We start from the raw sequence: 23,025 nt of genomic DNA, 5'->3' as shown, positions 1-23,025 counted from the left end.
CGACCATGGACTACATTGTGCTATGAAGGTCACTGCTTGAGGACAACCATTAAAAAGGCATTGAATAAATAAAAAGCTGATATGAGAAAAAGTGATTGTGAGCTGTTACAACACTGGAGATAGGTCCAACAGTGCGGTACAATTATATACTTTATTATGTTTGATAACTGCTAAAAATAGTGATTCTATGGATTCAATCAAAAATAAAATGTAAAATTGAGCAAACTGTTTTCAACACAGTGAGAGACAACAGTTTACAATGAGGACTTGACTAATCCATGCCAAATAGGTAACAGTAATTTAACTTTTCCTGACTCGGTACTCTCTGTTATATGATGTTGTGCTGTACCAGGGTAAGACAATTAGAAGCACATTATATTTAATGAGATATCTGAAACCATCCAACTGGCTACAATGTGCAGCAACTGGAGAGCATTGAAAAGAGGTCTCTGCAGTAGCTTGAACCAGATGCAAATGTAGATTAAATCAGAATGCTACATTATAGTGATTTATTTTTACTTTGGAAGAAAAATAGGAAAGCTTATTTGCTTGTAAGACATTTTTGCTTTTAATTAGGAGTAATTGCCAGGGCATTCACAAAACCCAGTATGTGATACTCACCTGATTGGTAGCATAGATGATGCCTGTCAGTTGTGTTTCTGAATGTCTAACACCACATTTATCAAACACTGCTTCAATGGTGCCTGAGTCGAGCATCTTAACACTCTGCAGCACAAAAAAAAAGCAATTTGTAACTCATTACCAAATGGATAAAATGGTTTAAAACTAGCTTTCTTCCAACATTATTATAAGCAATTCTTTTTATGATCCATTAACTAAATTAACTCAAAAACTCTCATTTTAAACGTACTGTAGCTGCTCTATTGCGTTAATAGATTCTGCAATTCCTCCCTGAAGATCACTTTTATGGAATGACTTTTATTAAAACGTAGATTATCAGATAAATCAAAGTTCTCATTACAAGTTAGGTTCTTTCAGATATTTCTTGCTTGGAAAAGAAAACTGCACAGGTTGAAATCCTGATCATGTGTAGTACTGTGTATTCCACCATAAAATAACTTGCAAAATAAGATAGATCACAAAAACATAAAAGAAATACAGTACTTCAAGACCTTTCTCAGCAGAAAATGATTCTAAAACACTAAGTTGAAATGTTGTATATACATAAATACCAAAATTCAGAATAATTTCTAAAATAAGTTGTTTTAAAATATAGAAAAAATACAATAAAAATGTAAGTACTGTAAGTACTCACCTTATGAAGTTTTAATTGATCAAGCTCCACATTGTGGTAGAAACTTGTCGATGCAGGCAGAACTACCTGCAATGACCAAGCTCTGCCACTAGGTGGAGCCCAGGACTTCAGTACAAGTGTGAAATGGAAGCCGTGAAATGGAGATTTTAAAGAAAATGAGGGCGGTATCAGGAGCAGGAGGGTGGTGGTATGGGCAGTGGAAAAGAAGGAGTGAGGGCCAGGATAGGAGCAGGGATCAGAGGATGGGCAAGTTTGATTCTTAACTATCCCATGAAAGAATAAAGGAAATAAATCATTAATCTCAAATATCACCTTCATCTCTAAATTGTCCACTCTTTAACACTTTAATAATAAACTTAGAAACACAATTATTGTTACTGTTTAGTATTCTTGACATAGTCCTTTAGTTTTTCTGCGGGGCAGTCTTGGTTAGGTGCATCCACCCCCAACCCCAACTAGATTCAGCTCTGGGCACCACTGATACCAAGGATTAGGAGTTTAAATTATGTTAATAGCTCGAACAAGCATAGCTCTTATTTACTGGAATTTAGATGTTGGTGTTAAAAAGATAATTTGATTGGCAATAAATACAGATTATTTATTCTGATGGATGGCACAGTGGCTAGCACTACTGCTTCACAACACCAGGGTCCCAGGTTCAATTCCAGCCTCCAGTGACTGTGTGGAGTTTGCATATTCTCCCTGTGTCTGCGTGGGTTTCCTCCCACAGTTGCAAAGATATGCAGGTTAGGTGATTTGGCCATGCTAAATTGCCCATAGTGTTAAGTACATTAGTCAGAGGTAAATGGGTCTGGGACGACTGGTTGGCCGAAGGACCTGTTTTCACACTTAGGGAATCTAATCTAATAATCATTCCTGGAAAGAGCTGCGGATGCTTTTGTAATAGGGGGAATAGATTTTCACTTGATACGGGATACAGAGTGCAAAGAGAAAAGCTACAGATCAGCCATGTTCAATCTGAATAGCAAATCAAGTTCAAGGGATTTGAAAGGCTTCCTTATGCTACTAATTTCCCTTTGTGCTTCCATTTTGTAAACAAAACAGGATCTTGTCAACTCAAGTTATTCAAAGTGAATTAATTTTATTTGAGTATATTGCAAGTAACAGTTCAGGAACTTAGTGAGCAGAACAGTGACCAGCAGCTACAGTGATGTCCGTGGCACACAAGTTAAAAATAGTAAATGTCAATATTCATTGATTCTCCCTTGGTAGCCATCCTCACTGCTTCTGTTCAGGAATTTAAATAGCATGAAAGAAAGCAAATATCTCTAGTCAATATCACCAAGACTATTTCAATCTGGTCTACAATGAGTCTTAATATCTCCACTGATTAAATTTAAGACATTCACAAATCAAAAATGACAGTGTCGATTCTTGAATAAAAGATCAATACAATAGTTCACTGGAGGTGGAAGGTAGGGGAGAAGTATGAGATTTATCCTGTTTAAGAAAAGTACTGCAAAGGTATTATGATCATGGTTTTGAGTAAAATCTGTAGTCAATGAATTACAAGGGGTAGGTCCACCTTAGTTGTGAAAACCTTGAGATATTTGCCATTTTTCAATCCCTTTTCTGCTCAACGTGCTATAATGAGGACCGAGTTAAAAATCACACAACACCATATTATAGTCCAACAGATTAATTGGCAGCACTAGCACAACCACCTGATGAAGGAGCAGCGCTCCGAAAGCTAATGCTGCCAATTAACCCTGTTGGACTATAACCTGGTATTGTGAGAGTTTTAACTTTGTATACCCCAGTCCAACACCGGCACCTCCAAAGCGCGATGAGGACCATCTAATTAAATTTTTAAAATTACAATAATAATGTACCTTAAGCCTAAAAGCATATTCAATTAGTATTAGAAATACAGGACTGATTATTACTTTTTTTTGGTTAAGTGTCAGTTTTGTTGAGTTTCCTGGATGGTTTCTTGTTCTAAGGGCAAGCAAAGTTTCTTCCCATACCATACTAAGCTCATTAACTATCTACACTGTCTCTATCTAGCACCACTCTACCACTTGTCATTCTCAGAACAACTTGTCATTTACCAAATATCTACCGAAAGATTGGCATCCCTGGCACCCACTCCATCTTAAAAGAAACCACTGTGCAGCCAGCCAAACTTTGGCATTTTAGCACTGCCCCTTGTAATTGCAAAGTAGGCACAAAGCCATGTTCCCCACAGCACATGGTCAACCTGGCTGACACTTGGTCGCACATTTAACCAGATTTCCTTACTTTAGTCGCTACCTAACCGGCAGGCTACACAACTAACCTGTCAATATACTACTTCCCATCATTTTTTATTTACTAGTGGGATGTGGATATTGTTGGATGGCCAGTATTTATTGCCTGTCCTTAGTTACTCTTGAGAAGGTGATGATGAGCTACCTTTTTGGTCCACTGCAAGCTATTGTTCAAGGATACACCCACAGTGCCATTAGGGAAGGAATTCCAAGATTTTCACCTAGCAACAGTGAAGGAATGACGATATATTTCCAAGTCAGGACAGTTAGTGGCTTGGAGGGGAACTAGCAGGTTCCCATGTTTGTATCTGCTATAGTAGTTGTGGGTTTTGAAGGTGCTGTCTAAGGATCTTTGGTGGGTGCCTGCACTGCATTCTGTATCAGCATAGAGGGAGCAGATGGTTGTGGACATGATGATAATCAAGTGAGATGCTTTGTTCTTGATAGTGTCAAACTTCTAAACACACTCTCTAAGTCGCCAGTGTTCTCTGTAGCCTTGCATTTTGTCATTACCCAGTAAGGGATTACCTCATACAGGTAATCAGACAATTCCAAGAGTGAGCTTTTATTTATAGCCAGCAAAAACAAATGCAAACAAAATAAATCAAGGTGCAGTTCACCCCAACAATGCAAACAAATACTGCTAAACTGACCAATGATTATTTTACAGTCCACGATGGCTTGCTGCACCAAAACTCTCATCTATTGATTGTAACCAGGTGACCTGCCAGGTCCTGTCTGGTTTATAGTGCCTGATGCAGCTGAGCCCTGTCACTCAAGGACAGCTTCATCCTTTAGCTCCTCTCACTTCCTTTAGGTCAAAGCAGTGGCCCGGAGAACCCACATGCATCCCAGTGACATCTGTCTTTTTGTGGGATATGTGGAACACTCCTTGCTCCAGTCCTATTCTGATCCCTCCACACAACTCTTTCTCCAGTCCATTGATGACATCATCAATACTGATTCTTTCTCTCATGTGGAATTGGAAAATTCTGTCAACTTCGCTCCCAATTTTCATCATTCTCTCACTTTCACCCAGTCCACCTCTGACTCTTCCTTTCTCATAGTTGACATCAGTGTTTCCATTTCTGGGGACAGCTGGCCACTGATAACCATTACAAATCCACCACTCCCAGTTACCTGGACTAAACAGTCTCACACCCTGCTTCCTGTACTGACCCCTCTCTTCTATTCTCCCAGTTTCTCTGTCTCTATTGCATCTGTTCCATTTATACTACCTCCATGTCTATCTTTTTCCTCAATTGAGAATTGAGGGGACTCCGCTTTCAAAACATCATAAGTTGCCATTTCTGCCACCTCCAGTAGGACGCAACCACCAGACTAATATTCCCCTGCCTTCCCTTATCAGGATTTCGCAAGGACTGTTGCATTCTGGGACACCCTGATCCACTCCTGCTCCACTCCCAATAGCTCCCCAATCAAAGAAGTAGAACTGCATTTTCATCATTTCCCTGAATCAGTTCCCTCTTGAATATATCTGATGAACTGCCCCAACAGCTTCCTGTGGTAGAGAATTCCAAAGTTTCACAACTCTGAGTGAAGAAATTCTCCTCATCTCAGTCCTTAATGGCTTAACTCTTGCTCTGGACTTCCCCAACACTGGGAACATTCTTCCCATATCTAGCCTGTCTAGTGCCATCAGGATTTTATATGTTTTCAATAGTACCCCACCTCATTCTTCTAAATTCCTGCAAATACAAGCCCAGTCAATCCTGTCATTTCTCGTATGTCCGTCCTGCCATCCCCAGAATCAATCTGGCGAACCTTCACTGGACTCCTTCAACAGCAAAAATGTCCTTCCTCAGACAAAAAGACCAAAACTGCATACAATACTCAAGGTGTGGCCATAACAAGACCGTATAACTGCAGCAAGACATTCTTACTCCGATATTCAAATCCTCTCACTAGGAAGGAGTGCATGCCATTAGCTTTCCTCACCACCTGCTGCATGCCAACCTACAGCAACTGTTCCTCCATGACACCCAGGTCTCGTTGCACCTCATCTTTTCCTAAACTGCCACCATTCAGATAATAATCTTCCTGTTTTTATGACCAAAGTGGATAACCTCACATTTATCCACATCATAGTGCATTTGCCAAGTATTTGCCCACTCAGTCAGTCTGTCCAAGTCACCCTGCAGCCTCTTAGCACACTCCTCACAGCACACTGCCACCCAGCTTAGTGTCATCTGCAAATTTTGAGATATTGCATTTAATTCCTTCGTCCAAATCGTAATGTACATTGTGTACAGCTGAAGTCCCAGCACTGAACCCTATGGTACCTTACTCATTACTGCCTGCCACTCTGAAAAGGACCCGTTTATTCCATATCTCTACTTCCTGTCTTCCAACCAGTTTCCTATCCACATTGCTGTGTTACCTCTGATACCATTCTCCTTACTAACCTCTTGTATGGAACCTTGTCACAAACCTTTTGAAAGTCCAAATACACAAAATTTACTGATTCACATTGTCTACTCTACTAGCCACATGCTCAAAATGTTCTAGAAGATTTGTCAAGCATGATTTCCTTTTAGTGAATCCATGCAAACTAGGAACAATTCTATCATTGCTTTCCAAATGCTCAGTTATTACATCCTTAATGACTGACTCCAGCATTTTCCTCACCACCGGTGTCAGGCTAACCGGCCTACAATTCCCCAATTTCTCTTTCTTTCCTTTTTTAAGAAACATAAGGAGTAAAACAAGTTCTGAGCTCTCAGAACAGCACGTGCTACAGATCAGGATGCTCACACACCTCCACACAGGGGAACATATAGCACCCTGATAATGAGGATCAAGTCTCCATCATGCATTCAGCTTCGGCAGGGGCACCAACTTGTTGAAGGTGCCAGCTGAGCGAAAAATGCAAAACATTAAAGAGGGAATACCAGCAACGCTCCAACCCCATTTATTCCTAGATCCACATCAACTGTGAAGTTTATCACTGAATTCAATAGAATCCATTATAACATAAATCACAGATGGTGAAGTATGTGTCTCTGCCTCCTACAAGCACCTTTGCAAGTTTCACACATTATGGTTGCTTTTGGCCAGCATTCACCTCTAGTTAAGTCAATGCTGCTAACTTCTGCACCTTTGAAATACAAATGTTCAATTTCCAAGGACCAATGGCATGGTGCAAACTGCCTTTTACGTATTTGAACCCTAAAGATTTTCAGTCTGCATGCCTTGCAAATGCATAATTAAATGATTGCAAATAAAATGTAGCTATAATTTGCAGAAGTCTACTTTACATATTTGTCCTTTTGTGATCCTGGTGTAGTAATAAATGTAGGTTCTCACACTGACACTGACTCCACCCACTTTGACCATTGCCCTAGCCATTTTACAGTTGCAGTTAGCATCGACTGAACAGCAAGCGATCATAAGGAATGCAATTCCCAAGAGGCACCTTCAGCACTGGACTCCACCTATTCACCAGGCACCCCCCAACCTCGAAATTCAATGTCCCTTTTCTCATTTATTCAGGGAATGTGAACATCAATGGCTAGACCAGCATTTATTGTCTATCTCTAATTGCTCAGAGGTTAGTTAAGAGTTGACCATATTTCTCTGGGTCTGGAATCACATGTAGGCCAGACCAAGTCGGATGATAGTTTCCTTCTCTAAAGGACATCAGTGAACCAGACGTTTTTTTCCAAACAATCAAGAATGCTTTCATGGTCATCACTGGAACCTTAATTCCAGATCTTTATTGAATTCAAATTTCACCATAACATGATTTGAATGCAGGTCCCCAGAATGTATCCTATGTCTGAATTAATAGATTCATACAGTCATACAGCACAGAAACAGACGCTTCAGTCCAACATATCCACACTGACCAGACATCCCCATCTGACCTATGCCCATTTACCAGCATTACCCTCCATATTCACATACCTATTCAGATGCCTTTTAAATGTTGTAATTGTATCAGCCTCTACCTTTTCCTCTGGCAGCTGATTCCATACATGCACCATCCTCTGTATGAAAACGTTGTCCCTGAGGTCCTTAAGATTTTCTCCTCTCACTTTAAACACATGCCCACTAGCTTTGGGCTCCGCCATCCTTGTATGTTCACCTTATTCACGTCCCTCATGATTTTATAAACCTCTATATGGTCACCCTTCAGCCTCCAATGCTCCAGCCGAACTCAAACCCATGACTCAAACCCTCAAGTCCTGGCAACATCCTTGTAAGTTGTTTCTGCATCCTCTCAGGTTTAACAACATATTTCCTATGGAAGGCAGCATGGTGGCTCAGTGGAAAGCAATGCTGCCTCACAGCACCTAGAACCCAGGTTGAATTGCAGCCACAAGTGTCTGTCTGTGTGGAGTTTGCACATTCTCCCCATGTCTGGGTTCTTTGGTTTCCTCCCACAATTCAAAGATGTGCAAGTTAGATGGATTGGTCATGCAAAATTACCCATAGTGTTCAGGGGTGCATAGGTTAGGTGCATTAGCCATGGGAAATGCAGAGTTACAGCAAAAGGGTAGAGGTCTGTGTGGGATGCTCTTCGGACAGCCAGCATGAACTTGTTGAGTTGAATGACCTGTTTCCACACAGTAGAGATTCTTTAAAAAAAAGGGGCCAGCATTGTACCAGCGTCTATACAGCCACAGGATCCCAACTCCTATATTCAATGTTCTAACCAACGAAGGCAAGCAAGCCAAGTGACTTCTTCACTACCCTGTCTACCCATGACTCCACTTCCAAGGAACTATGCGCTCCAGCACCTCCAGGTCTCTTTCTTTGACTACTCTCCCCAAGGAGAAAGTGAGGACTGCAGATGCAAGCGAGTCAGAGTTGAAAAGTATAGTGCTTGAAAAGCACAGCCTGTCAGGCAGCATCACCAAGGCCCGATCATTAACTGTTTAAATCCTGCCCTGGTTTGTCTTACCAAAATGCATCACCTGACATTTATCTAAATGAAACTACCACTAAACCACTGTCTCCTCTTCTACCTTGTCTTATCCTGCCAGCCAATTTCTACCTAAATCTTTGTGCAAACCCACCACATTAAACCTTGCCTCCCACTATCCTCCTTGACCCTTAGCCCCTACACTGCAATTTAATGATGTCCACTCTACTCCTCCATTCTTCTCTTGCGGAGGCTATTTTCTTGGTCCATGCCAATAAGCTCCCTCGGCCCCCCGACAACGTACCATATCCTCTGATGCTATCTGCACACCCCCTTTACACCTTGATTATCCGGTGGCACTGTGGTTAGCACTGCTGCCTCACAGCAGCAGGGACTCAGGTTCGATTCCAGCCTCAGGTGACAGTTTGTGTGGAGTTTGCACATTCTCTCCATGTCTTTATGAGTTTCCTCCGGATGCTCTGATTTCCTCCCATAGTCCAAAAGATGTGCAGGTTAGGTGAGTTGGCCAAGCTAAATTGCCCATAGTGTTCAGGGATGTGTAGGTTAGGTACATTAGTCAGGGGAAATGTCGAGTAATAGGGTAGGAGGATGGATTGGGGTGGGATATTCTTCGGAGGGTCAATGTGGATTTATTGGGCCTTAATGGCCTGTTTCCACACTGTAGGGATTCTATGATTCTATGATCACCTCCTTTGTCTCAACCTCAACATGTATCTCTGCTGCACTCACCCTCAGTCTTGATTATCCAACACTCTTTTGACAATGAGTCCCCATTGTTCTTATACTCCCCCATTAACCCTCCTTAATGATCAATGCAAGAACTCCAAGGACTACATTCACTCCAGATCTCTGACAAACCTCAACTAGCAACCCCTAGACATGAATGATCACACCCCTGACCACTGTCTTTGTAGGTCCCTCACTAATTATTCATGACTGCACTAACTACTCGTGATGAACCTAAAGAATTGACTGTTGCCCACTTCCTGGACTGTAGTCAGAAATATCTCCTGACCAGCTAAGCAGACAACTGCCCATAGTCAAACTCCTAGACTATGTACCTCACTAACAATAGTAAGAATATCTGACTGAATGCAGTACTAAACTTCTCCCAGACTGGACTGAGGACGAGTGCCAGTGCTCACCTTGTGACCATTCAGTTGAACAAAGATGAGGTATGTTTGATGTATCGGCAGCCGGCACATGTTATAGGTGTTAGATTATCATCTTGGTGTACTATACAGCAAGATGTCTCGCTCTCTCTGGGCAGACCCCTACTGATAAGCAAGACAATATCAATGTGGACTTCAACAGCTTCCTTATTTCCCCTTCCCCCACCTCATCCTAGTTTCAAACTTCCAGCTCAGCACTGTCCCCTTGACTTGTCCGGACTTGTCCGACCTGCCTAGCTCCTTTTCCACCTATCCACTCCACCCTCTCCTCCCTGATCTATCACCTTCATCACCTCCCCCACTCACCCATTGTACTCTATGCTACTCTCTCCCCACCCCCACCCTCCCCCAGCTTATCTCTCCATGCTTCAGGCTCTCTGTCTTTATTCCTGATGAAGGGCTTTTGCCCGAAACGTCGATTTTGCTGCTCGTTGGATGCTGCCTGAATTGCTGTGCTCTTCCAGCACCACTGATCCAGAATCTGGTTTCCAGCATCTGCAGTTATTGTTTTTACCACCAAGAGAATAAGCCTGTCTAAGGTCTGTGAAAAGAACACATCAATACAGCAGTACTGAAAGTTTTTAGGGACTGCATCCTGAGATGCAGTTGTGTAATGAGGAACATGCAGGCTCTTCGTAGCTGAAGTCACCAAGGACAAGCTCTGACGTACAAATCAAGAATTCTCAGTGTCTAGTTTATTTGTGCCAGGTGTTAGGATAGGAATCTGTACATTATCACTGCATCCACAAGCATCCATTCCCTCCACCACCGACACTCAGTAGCATCAGTGTGTATTACCTACAAGATGCACCGTAGAAATTCATCAAAGACCCTCAGACAGCATCTTCGAATGACCACCATGACCACTTCCAACTAGAAGGACAAGGGCAACAGATACATGGGAACACCTCCACCTTCAAGTTCTCGTCCAAACCACTCACAATCCTGATTTGTAAATATATCACCCTACCTTCACTGTCGCTGAGTCAAAATCCTGGAATTCCCTCCCTAATGCCATTGTGGGTCAAATCACAGCAGGTGGACTGCAGCATTTTAAAGCAGCAGCTCACCATCACCTTCCCATGAGCCACCAGGGATGGGCAATAAATGCTGGCCAGTCAGTGACACCCAAGTCCTACAAACGACTTTTAAAAACTTGAGGCAACAAATGCAATTAATACAGTTTTTAATAAGACATAATCCCCTTAATAGACATTTCATTATTCCCTAATGGGAATCTCACCTCAATATCCAGAACTTAGTTAAAAATGCAGTGAATTGCTCACTGTTTATGCAATTCTGCCATATTTCTCACCATAGCATATATAGTTCAAGCCTCCATATGATTACACTAATTGAGAAATAAGGATTGCAAACACAAATAGCACAGCTTTTCACTCTACAAATATTAACTTATTTGCTGTCAGTTCCAGTATCTTATTTGAATTTCCACTGATTTGAAGTTCCTGTTCAGAATAGCAAAATCTTACTTTGATAAGCAGGTAGGTGCAGACTCCATGGAATCTATACCGTCTTGAATCAAACGTGGTGACAAATGAGCCCCCTTCAATAGAACATCGGCCTGGACATGGCAGATTCGTGCAGTCCCATTTGCCCATAACGCATTTGCTGCATAAATAATAGTCAAATTTATTTCATAAAATTCACAAGAATTATATTGTTAGAGAGAATGCTCAATAATCCATTCTGGCTCATAGTTGAGAATCATTAACAGTTTAGACTGACCCTTAAGATTCACATCTGCATTTCTACTGGAGAAATGACTACTAAGGGAAATCAACACATACCCCCAGTCTACTACATGGAGAACATAATTTCACAAACTTTTATAAGCTGACTTTTCTGAGTGAATAATTGTGTGAACAACATTCTTTACTCAAGTCTCTATTACTAGCAACTTATAACAAGGCAGAGTTGCTTCTTGAATTTTAATTACCAAAAGTTGTTGGTTAAGTAGTGCCCTTCTACTGTCATGACCATGTAACTGTAATATTGTATATTTTCACAGAGAAGGCCACCTTGATTTTATGTAGATACAACATATGAAATAATGACTGCTAGATGATACATGTGTGATGATAAAAGGTGTATGGCTATATATATGTACATTTTTTAAGAGTATGGATTACAAACTAGTGACATATGTGTTTGGTTTTTGTGTGAAATTGTTTAATCATTAGTCAGTCAATTCCATCAGAAAAATAATTTTAAACTAGTATGTGTCAGATAGCAGATGTCTGAGGTCTCCTCGATGATAGTGATAGCTTATTTATATTGTGGAGTTTACAACTGTAGAGAAGAAAAACATTACATCATTAGCAAAATCAAAGACTTTGCTTCAGAAATGGAGCACAGATCTGCTGAAAAAGCTTGCAACTGCAGAAACCACAGAACTAGCGAGGAAACCGAAGCCTTCTCCCTCTCCAAGCATTTTCTAATTACTAAAACCATCTGATGAAGGAGCAGCACTCCAAAAGCTAGTGCTTCCAAATAAACCTGTTGGACAACATCGTGGTGTTGTGTGATTTTTAACTTTGTACTAAAACTACCTTTACAAGGAAACATTAATAATTCAGCAATAGAACCCATCTCAATTGTTGGCTCTAACTTCAAGGATTAACTTCTTAATTTCAACAAGAAGGAACTCAAGCAAACAGGCTACAATGGTATACCATTGATATTTTATTGGGACTTTCTTCTGATAAGTATTCTTTTACTTTATTAGTTTTAATTTTGGTATTTTTTTTCTTAATAACTTTATCTCTCAATTCCTAAGGAATCTTCAGCAATATCTTGCAACAAAGTAGCCTTTAAATTGTTTAAACAAAAGCTGACCATGCTGTTGACACAGCTGGTGGCCATGACACTACAATTAACTTTGCCAAAATAGCACCAACCTCTAATCTCCTGTTATAATTCTAATAGAAATAATGCACTGTTAATCGAGCTCCACCACTCCATGAGTTGCACCAAAATTGTAAATGTTTTATTCAATAACCAAAATGATCAGTTTGTTTCTCTTATCTATTACTATCCAGAATAAAAGAAATGTTCACCAGGTTTCAGTAATTATGCAAAAATAACTTGTTTATTTCAAGCTAACTTGTTCCTGTAATTAGTGGAAACAATTATGCTACCATGCGCAATTAAACTATATTGCCCTTAATCGCAAACATACATATACATATCAGACAAGACAATTCTTGAGAACTGATCTGGGGTAATGGGCCAAGAGCCTAAGCTTAAAAGATAAAAATGAGGCGACTTCTCAGAATCCAACTTCTTGGAGGTTGACAGCCATATAGTTGATGAGATCTTCAAATCAGACATAAGCTTAGATGACAATTAGCAATCCTGATACTTGATTTTATTAGGTTTGTACAATATTTCAACGGAAAAAGGTCTTTCCAATGGTTCTGATTTAAGGTTCCCTGCTACTTTTGACCAGTATCAGAGTCTGGCCTTTTCAGCCTAGAGGTCTTTCTTCTACTAACATCCCACAGGGATGCTGGAAAACACAGCAACTGCAGTCCAAATGCTGCTGCTAGGCAAACTACAGCACAGGAGAAAAACATCCTTATAGAATACTAACAAAATTCCTTCTCTCTCCTAAAGGCTTTGCTCGCATTCTTTCATCTAAGTCACCTTGATTTTTTTGTAAACAGTAGGTGATTCGCAACAAACTTTTTAAGTTCTACGAAGTCACATGGTAAACCCTCTTCAATGCAGAGACTGTCCAAATCTTTCCATTTCCCTTCACTCTTTTTTAATTCATTCATGGGAGGAGAGTGTCACTGGCTAGGCTAGGATTTGTTGCCATCCGTAATTGCCCAGAGGACAGTTAAGAGTCAACCACATTGCTGTGGGTCTGGAGTCACATGTAGGCAGACCAGGTAAGTATAGCAGTTTCCTTCCCTGAAGGACATTGGTGAACCAGATGGATTCTTCCAAACAATTGACAATGGATTAATGGTCATCATTAGATTCTTAATTCCAGATTTTTGTTGAATTCAAATTCCACTATATCTGCCACGGCAGGATTTGAACTCAATCCCCACTCCCCTGGGTCTCTGGATTAACAGTTCAGCAATAATACCACTGGGCCATCACTTCCCCCATGTTTCTTTTAAGGACAATGTATTCCCAATACCCCAATGAGGTGTAAGAACCTGTTATAATTGCACACTGAAATGCACAACTAAAAGATAACACAACAACTGAAGAAACAACAGTTAATAACATTTGGCCTATTAAGCCTACTCTGCCAATCAGCAAGGTCACGGATGATCTTTATTATTATTCGTTCATGGGATGTGGGCAATGGGTATGTCAACACTTATGCCATTCTCTACTTGCTCAGAAGACAGTTAAGATGCTGTGGGTCTGGAGTGACATGTAGTTCATACCAGGAAAGGGTAAAACATCCTTCTTGAAAAGAAATTAGTGGACCAGACAAGTTTTTAGAACAATTGATTATAGTTAGTTACATGATTGCCATTATGTAGTGATTGGAACCATGGCTGGGTGGATCGCATTTACTATGAAATCTTTGATTGGAGTTGTTAACCTTGGACAACAGAGTCTTGGCTGACGAATATAAACAGGAGATTCAGAAGGGCTCCTCAGTCTAGGGGCTGACTTTGAGCTAGCTGTTCAGAGCCCATGTACCGTGCACATGTACATAAAGGGTGACTTGGTGATGGGATACCAGGTATTGTCCAGTTATTTCACACTAGGCTAGTTTTTTAGCCTTAGAGTTGCAATAAGACATTAAAGGTCAGATGTTATGTTAGCAAAGTTAATAGTAGGGTCACAACCACTGGCTTTTCTGTTTAATTAATATAGCTTGTTTAGACATCTTATTGATTTGTATGATTTAAGTTAAAGCTGACCAGCAGTCAAGCCTTTCTCTAAACAACTTCTAGCCTCCTTTTTATTGAATTAAAATGTCACCATCTGCTAGATTGGGATTCAAACCAAAACATTAGCCTGAGTTCTAGTTTACTAGTCAAGTGACATTACCAGTACACCATCAACTTGCCCCATAAAGTTTACCTCAACCCCAGCTCCCCATACTATCCTATACCTACATCTCTTCAATTCCTCAGTGTTCAAAAATCTATTAATCTCTGCCTTGAATATACTAGAGTCATAGAGATGTACAGCATGGACACAGACCCTTCGGTCCAACTAGTCCATGCCGACCAGATATTCCAACCCAAACTAGTCCCACCTGCCAGCACCTGGCCCATATCCCTCCAAACCCTTCCTATTCATATACCCATCCAGATGCCTTTTAAGTGTTGCAATTGGACTAGCCTCCAACACTTCCTCTGGCAGCTCATTCCATACACACACCACCCTCTGCATGAAAAAGTTGCAGGTCTCTTTTATACCTTAGGTCTCTTTTATACCTTGCTCCTCCTGCCCTCTAGTTCTGGACTCCACCATCCCAGGAAAAAGACTGTTTATCCATGCCCCTCATGACTTTATAAACCTCTGTAAGGTCACCCCTCAGCCTGCAATGCTCCAGGGAAAACAGCCCCAGCCTATTCAACCTCTCCCTATAGCTCAAATCATCCAATCCTGGCAACATCCTTGTAAATCTTTTCTGAACCCTTTCAAGTTTTACAACATCCTTCTGATAGCAGCCAGACCAGAATTGCACGCAATATTCCAAAAATGGCCTAAGCAATGTCCTGTCAGCTGCAACATGACCTCGTAACTTCTGTACTCAATACTCTGACCAATAAAGGAAAGCATACCAGATGCCTTCTTCACTATCCTATTTATCTGTGACTCTACTTTCAAGGAGCTATGAACCTGCACTCCAAGGTCTCTTTGTTCGGCAGCACTCCATTCAGTGTATAAGTCCTGCTAAGAATGTAACTTTTAAAAAAAGGTTTTGCGATTTACATATGAAAGAAGAGAAACTAACATGGTCATTCCAAAAGCTGAGAGACTTAACAAACAATCAAGGAATTTTTCAATGTATAATTTCAGTTACATCACACTGTAAACTTTTGCTATAAATTCTGTGTCTTACAATCATATACTCCACAACCACCTGATAAAGGAGCAGAGCTCCGAAAGCTAGTGCTTCCAATTAAACCTGTTGGACTATAACCTGGTGTTGTATGATTTTTAACTTTATCTTATCAAATACAGTTTGAAAATTCAAGTACAAATCTGTGTTTCCTCTTTATTTTATGTAACCTCTCTGCTTTCTTCCTATCAAAATGATTGCACCAACTTGCCTTTTTTTTAAATCCATTTATGGCCACTGGTGTTGGTGTTGCTGACTAGGTCAGTATTCAGTCCCCTGATTTCCCAGAGGGAAGTTAACGGTCAACCACATTGCTATGGGCCTGGGGTCACATTTAGACCATATCATAAGACCATAAGATACTGGACAGAATTAGGCCATTCAGCCTATTCAGGATTCCTGTGAGTGTGGCGTTGATGACAAATCAACGGAACACCCATGGGATCACCAATCTCGGGACTCATAGCAGAGGCAGTTATGCAAAGGTTAGAACAAACAGTCCTACCACAAATTCAACCCAAACTCTGGGTCAGATATGTCGATGACACGTTCGTAATCATTAAAAACACGGAAATAGAAAAAACAGACCGGATCATCAACGCCACACTCACAGGAATCCGATTCATGAGAGAAGAAGAAAAGGATAGCCAACTCCCATTCCTAGACGTGATGGTACAGAGAACTCCAAACGGAGAATTCACCACAAGGGTATACAGGAAAGCCACACACACAGACCAAGTCCTAAACTATGAAAGTAACCACCCCAACACACACAAACGAAGCTGCATCAGGACACTATTCAAAAGGGCCACAACACACTGCAGTACACTAGAACTGCAAAAAGAAGAAGAGGAACACCTATACAAGGTATTCGCCAAAAACGGATACCCGCGCAACTTCATCAACAGATGCCTAAGAGAAAGACCACGGAACGAGGACATACCACAACCAAAAGGACTAGCCACACTACCATACATCAGGAGCATCTCGGAACTGACAGCCAGACTACTGCGACCCCTAGGACTCATAACGGCACACAAACCAACAGCCACGCTCAGACAACAACTCACCAGAACGAAGGACCCGATACCCAACATGAGCAAGACGAATGTAGTGTACAAAATCCCATGCAAGGACTGCACTAAACACTATATAGGACAAACAGGAAGACAGCTAACAATCCGCATACATGAACATCAACTAGCCACGAAACGACACGACCAGTTATCCTTAGTAGCCACACACACAGACAACAAGCAACATGAATTCGACTGGGACAACACTACTATCATAGGGCAAGCTAGACAGAGAACAGCCAGGGAATTCCTAGAGGCATGGCATTCATCCACAAACTCCATCAACAAACACATCGACCTGGACCCAATATACCAACCACTACAGCGGACAGCTGAAACTGACAACCGGAAGCGGCAGGGACAGACCACTATAAACACCAGAGGAAACATCAAAGAAGCGCTTCGCAGGAGGCTCCCAAGCACTGATGATGTCGCCTAGCCAGGGGACGAAACGTTTGCAACAAAAACTTCCAGCTCGGCGAACAGAACCACAGCAACGAGCACCCGAGCTACAAATCTTCGCACAAACTTTGAACTATTTTATCTTTTACACTGCCCTTGAACAAGTGTATAACATTTGCAAATCTCCAGGCCTATAATACCATTCTGTATCTAAGGAAGATCGGAAAATTATGGTAAGTTTGCTTCCACATTACAGCCTGTTCTGGAGACTACTCAATTCGGTCAATTCGTCCAAAAACTTCTGCTCATCACTTTTAAATCTGTAAAATGTCAAACTAATCGCTCTTTCACCATAACTTGGGCAGCAACGTCTTCCTTGGTAAAGACAGATACGAAGTATTAATTTAACATGCTCAAGAATTCACAATTCTCAACATCAATGAATGGTTTTAAAAAGTGAATTTCAATGTACGACCATCATACCTAACCACATTCCATACACTTTAAATCAATACTGTCAGAACCAGATGCCATTTGGAATCAACATAGCACCTCAAGTCTTTCAATTCAAGCTATATGAATTTGTGGAGGGATTAAAGACATAAATACCATTGAAGCCACTTATACAACAGGAGGTAGTGAAAAGGTGCTGATGAGACAATTCACAATCATAGGAAAAATCTAGAAACTTAATTTCATTGGTAAACTGCATGTCAATTTTGTTCAACAGTGAGAAGCTAAAACTTTGCAGGCAAGATGTACCTGTTATGGGACGCATTGCTACAGAAATTATCCAGTCAAATTTAAAGGCAGTTTACAGATGCTGTCACCAACTGGCATAGCAGGAACAGAACAGCTATGTGGACTTGCTCAATATCTGAGTAAGTTTCTTCTGAATCTGTCAAGATATCATATTAACACGAGAAATGTGCTATGGGGACAGGGTCCAGAAGCTATAACCTCCGAGTCAAAGATTCAACATAATGAATCACAATTAGATGACTTATACGGAACAGGCACATGTAAACAAGATTTCTAAAATGGAAGATTTTTCTAAAACACAGGTCACCAGGAGTCCTCTGTCCTCTAAATTATCTACATCAAAAGAAACAGCTAATGTCCAGATATCAATTGACAAATATAAATATCATTAGCTTGATTGAAGGACTGTGTATTGCTATGGTGCTTGTATCATGATTCCATATTTTGTTTCCTTTAGTTTGAGAATTCCACTTTCCATGAATTTGAACTTTGAACAGCTCAAAATGTATCTTTTACTCTGAACAGGAAAGTTGTGAAACAGAACACATACACAAATTTGCATCATCATCACTTCTCGCTCTTCTCTCTCTCTCTCTCATCTTGAAACTTACAGAATACAGGATGGCCTGGACAGAATGGATGTTGGGAATGTGTTTCAATTGGTAGGAGAGACCCGCGGGCACAGCCTTAAAGTAAAGGGAAGACCTTTTAGAACGGAGAGAAGGAGAAACTTCTTCAGCCAGAGAGTGATGACTCTATGGAATACACTGCCACAGAAGGCTGTGGAGACGAAGTCACTGAGTATATTTAAGAATGAGATAGATAGGTCCTTGAGTATCAAGGGGATCAAGGTTTACAGACAGAAAAGAGGAGAATGGAGTTGAGAAACTTATCAGCCATGATTGAATAGCGGAGCAGATTCAATGGGCTGAATGGCTTAATTTCTGCTCCTGTGTCTTATGGTCTTTAAGAGGGCTGCAGACAAATATGTTAATACTTTATGAAATCCATGACTTTGTATTCCAGAATTGCATACAAAGTTCTCAGTCCTCATTCCTGTAATTCCTGTTTGACCTCTTGTTAATAATATGTTAATATCTGCTGAAATGCATGACTTTAAATGCAGAACTGCATTTAAAACTCTAATTGTGGTCTAACTAATGCCTTATACAGTCCAAGCATAACCTCCCTACACTCAGTCTCCTTGCCTCAATTAATAACCACTTATCCATCTGGCAGGATACATTAACAGAACAGGGGGTGGACATACACACCAAGGTCCCTCCAATCGGTGCTTTCCAAAAGTCCTATCATTCATCGAGCATTCTTTGCCTCATTTGTCTTGCACATGTGCATCACCTCAAATTTATCCAGATTGATTTCTTTTCACAATCATTCAAACCATCTGACCAGCCTATCTACATCCTGTTGTAATGTAAGGCTATCCTGCTCACTATTTACCACCCCATCAGTCTTTATATCGTCCGCAAACTTACTGATTTACCTACACATTCAACTCTATATCATGCATATACACCACAATACACTCCTGTGGGACCCCACTGTACATAGACGTAGAGTACAAGTCAAAACAAAACTCCTCAGCAATCATCCTCTGCTTCCTTCCACCAATTATGGGCTCATTTGCCAAATTTCCTTTGATCCCATGGGCTCTTATTTTTGCTCTCGGTGTACCAAGCAGGACCTTATCATAAGTCTTGCTGAAGTCAAAGTGAATGACATCAAAAGCACTGCCCTCATGTACAGACCTGGGCACCTCTTTGAAAAATTCAATCAAGTTTGTCAGATATCGCTTCACCTTAACAAAATTGTGCTGACTGTTCTTGATTAATTCCTGTCTCTCCCTCAGACTTGCTTCCAATAATTTCCCCACCATCACCATTGACATGTAGTTTCCTAGTCTAACCCTTACTCCCTTCTTGAATAATGGTATCACATTGGCTGTCCTCCAGTCCTGCAGCCTCTGCTATGGTCAGAGAGGAATTGAAAATCTTTGCACGTGCCCCTTCTGTTTCCTTCCTCGCCTCACCCAACAACTTAGTAATCATTTCACTCATCCCTGAGATTTATCTACTTTTAAATCTGCCAGACACCTCCTCTGTCCAATGCTAACTTTTTTCAGTATATTACAGTCCTTCTTCCTGATTTCTATACCCAAATCATCAGGGTCACTTGTGAACACCCACCCAAAATATTCATTTAGAATTCTACCTTCATCCTCTGGTTGCATGCACTGTGGCCTTTAATGGGCCTATTCTTTATCTCATTATCCTTTTGCCCTTAAGGTACCTGTAAATAAAATTAGGATTTTCCTTTATTTTACCTGTCAGTATCCTTTCATATCCCCTTTTAAGTTTCTTAATGTCTATTTTAAGATGCCTCTTGCACAATTTATATTCCTCTCGAGCTTCTGTTGTTTTAAGTGTTCAGTATATGCCATTAACCTCCCCTTTTCTCTTAAATCCAATGCAGTATATTCCTTGATATCTAGGGTACAGAGGTTTTAATGATCCTACCCTTTTTTTAATTGGAATATAGTGACCCTGTACTCTCCATACTGCCTTCCTAAATGCATCCCACTGACCTGAGGCAGATTTACCTGAAAGTATCTTCTCTGGCAAAATCATATATCACATGAGCAGGTCCATAAGGAAGGTTAAGTCATGTATATTGCTGCATTGTTAGCACTTTGTGCATAATTCCACGTCTATCCTCCAAATCCTGGCAAGGTTTTGTCAGAAGCTCTATTATGCACTTAGATTATTTGACAAGCTTTAGCTGCAGATGATGATGACTCAGCAGCTTATGACAGATGATAAGGAGATGAGTACCATAGGTTGGTTTGCTAGTTGGGTTCCAAATGCCCAAAACAATAACAGTGAAAGAACAGAAAATTGTACATGTCGAGAAACTGAGACATCTGAGACCCCATAACATAGGCTTCCCATAACTCCACATCACCTATCATTGAAGCATAGTTCCCTAAAAACTCTGAATCAGATAGTAAAGCTTGAAAGATCATTCAATGCACTGTAGCTTCAAACTATACATTTAAGTGAACTAAACACTACATGAAATGATTGGACACCCATGTCACATTTGTGCTCTTATATCTTTTTAAAATCTCTTAGATTTCTTCCATTCTCTGTTCTAGACTGAAATGTGATTTGATTAACCTTATGTTTTATTTTTGCAGTTGTTTCCCTGATGGTCATTCACTGAACATGTTCACAAGAAGCTGCCAATGTATTTTAACAAAAGAACTTCAATATTTATTTACAAAGAAAGAAAGAGGAAAGAACTTTACACTATACTTTACCAGAATTAGTTTAACATGCCCTAAGATACAAATCAGAAATAAAGATTTGATCCATTATATTCTCAATAACATTACAGATAGTCAAACATTTCCAAAGAATCAGCTGTTTTTTACTTGAATATTCATTCGGCAGTTGTTTTTTTTCCAGCAAATTTCTGCATTTAATCATTGCTATCTTCTTCAGTTAATTTTTTTTTTGCGAGATCCTAGAAGGAACTGTTAAAACAGCTAACTTACTTCCCATCATATGTTCTTTAAACTCATGGATTCAAGTCACTTAAGATTTTCTTTTCACACATCTCAATGCCCTCCGTTTCTGGAGCTTGCATCTTACAAAATTCTAAGCTAATCAGGATTTCATTTCAACCACAACTACTTTGGAGACTGCTAAACTAACAGCAGCTTTGCTACCATACACCTACTCTCCTTGACAGAAATCCATATACTTTATGACATACTGAATGGCTCTGTCTTTTCTATGTCTCCTTCTCTCTGTCTGTGTTGTTATGTAACAGGTCTCAATTTTCTTTCCCCCAATTATCTACTATCAAACAGTGTGACGCTGGAAAAGCACAGCAGGTCAAGCAGCATCCAAGGAGGAAGAGAATCAACGTCTCAGGCATAAGCGCTTCATCCCAATTATCTACTCTTTGTTTTCTAAAGCATTCACTCCAAGGGTCTTTTCTAAACCACATGTAGTTGCATGCAAACAACTTTGCAGATTTTCCAGAACAACTGATAAGAGTCGAAAAATTAAACTAAAATTATGTGACCCCTTCGTAACACATGCAACAAAATCAAATTTAAAGCTATACATGGATGTCCACTTTAGAACTCAAATTTTTGAGAAATAATAATATATCACTAACATTCATCACAAGAGAAGGCGTGACAGCTATATAAATAAGTTAGTTTTACCAAGATTTGCAAGGTGAATTCACTGAACCGCCAGGAGCATAGACTTGACCATTTAGAACACAAGGACAGCGACTCAAAGGAATGCATGTGTCCTTAGTAGCAATGTCATCAAGAACAGTTCCTATGAAAAGAACAAATTTGCATTTAGATAGAACCTTATCTTGTAGGTTGTCATTGACCAGAAATTGAACCGCAGCAACTTTACAAATTGCAAGTCTACAAGGTTAGAAGCTGGAGATTCTACTGTGATTGACTCCATTCTTTTCACCACCTATAAGACATATGTCAGAAGTATGATGGAGAACTTGTCAAGACACAGATGGAACAGCTTCAAGTTCAACAGTAAGCAGTCCACTTCATTATCAGCTGTCATCATATCTCACATCACCTTCCATTTCTGAACATACTGTTGATGATTGATAAGAGGTATATGGTAGACATGCCTTTATTAGTCAAGGCATAGAGTTTAAGTGCAGGGAGGTGCACTGATAGCACTGGAAAGAATGCAGAAGGGATTTGCTGAGATGTTAACTTAGCTGGAGTGTTTCATTTATGAAGAGAGATTGGACAGACTGCGACTGTTTTCCTTAGAGCAGAGGAGACTGAGGGGGACATGACTGAGATGTACAGAATTAAGAGGGGCAGAGATAGGGTAGGCAGGAAGAATAATTTTGATGGAGGGATCAATGACTGGGGGAATAAAATTAAGGTAAGGACCAGAAGGCTTAGAGGAAACCTGAGGAAAACTTTCATACCCAAAGGGTGGTGAGAATCTGGCACTCACTGCCTATAAGGCTGGTTGAGGCAGCAACCCTCATACCATTGAAGAAGTA

General features: G+C 40.4%; 1 protein-coding gene across 1 annotated transcript in view; it reads right to left on the bottom strand.

Moving 5' to 3' along the window:
- The window catches only part of LOC122558125 (mucin-6-like), a 314,704-nt gene that overhangs the window by 185,731 nt on the left and 105,948 nt on the right, over positions 1–23,025 (bottom strand). Inside the window, exons 9-11 of the mRNA XM_087996204.1 lie at positions 22,193–22,313; positions 11,118–11,256; positions 622–726 (exon numbers count right to left, since the gene is read on the bottom strand). Coding sequence (XP_087852330.1) covers positions 622–726; positions 11,118–11,256; positions 22,193–22,313 — 365 coding nt within the window. The remainder of the gene's footprint in view (positions 1–621; positions 727–11,117; positions 11,257–22,192; positions 22,314–23,025) is intronic.

Source organism: Chiloscyllium plagiosum, unplaced genomic scaffold, assembly GCF_037043375.1.
Source record: "Chiloscyllium plagiosum isolate Xiang-an unplaced genomic scaffold, Cpla_swu_hap1 HiC_scaffold_18, whole genome shotgun sequence".
In the NCBI taxonomy this organism is placed as follows: domain Eukaryota; kingdom Metazoa; phylum Chordata; class Chondrichthyes; order Orectolobiformes; family Hemiscylliidae; genus Chiloscyllium; species Chiloscyllium plagiosum.
The sequence above is the reverse complement of the archived record's forward strand: the minus strand, read 5'-3'. Positions and strand labels throughout refer to the sequence as shown.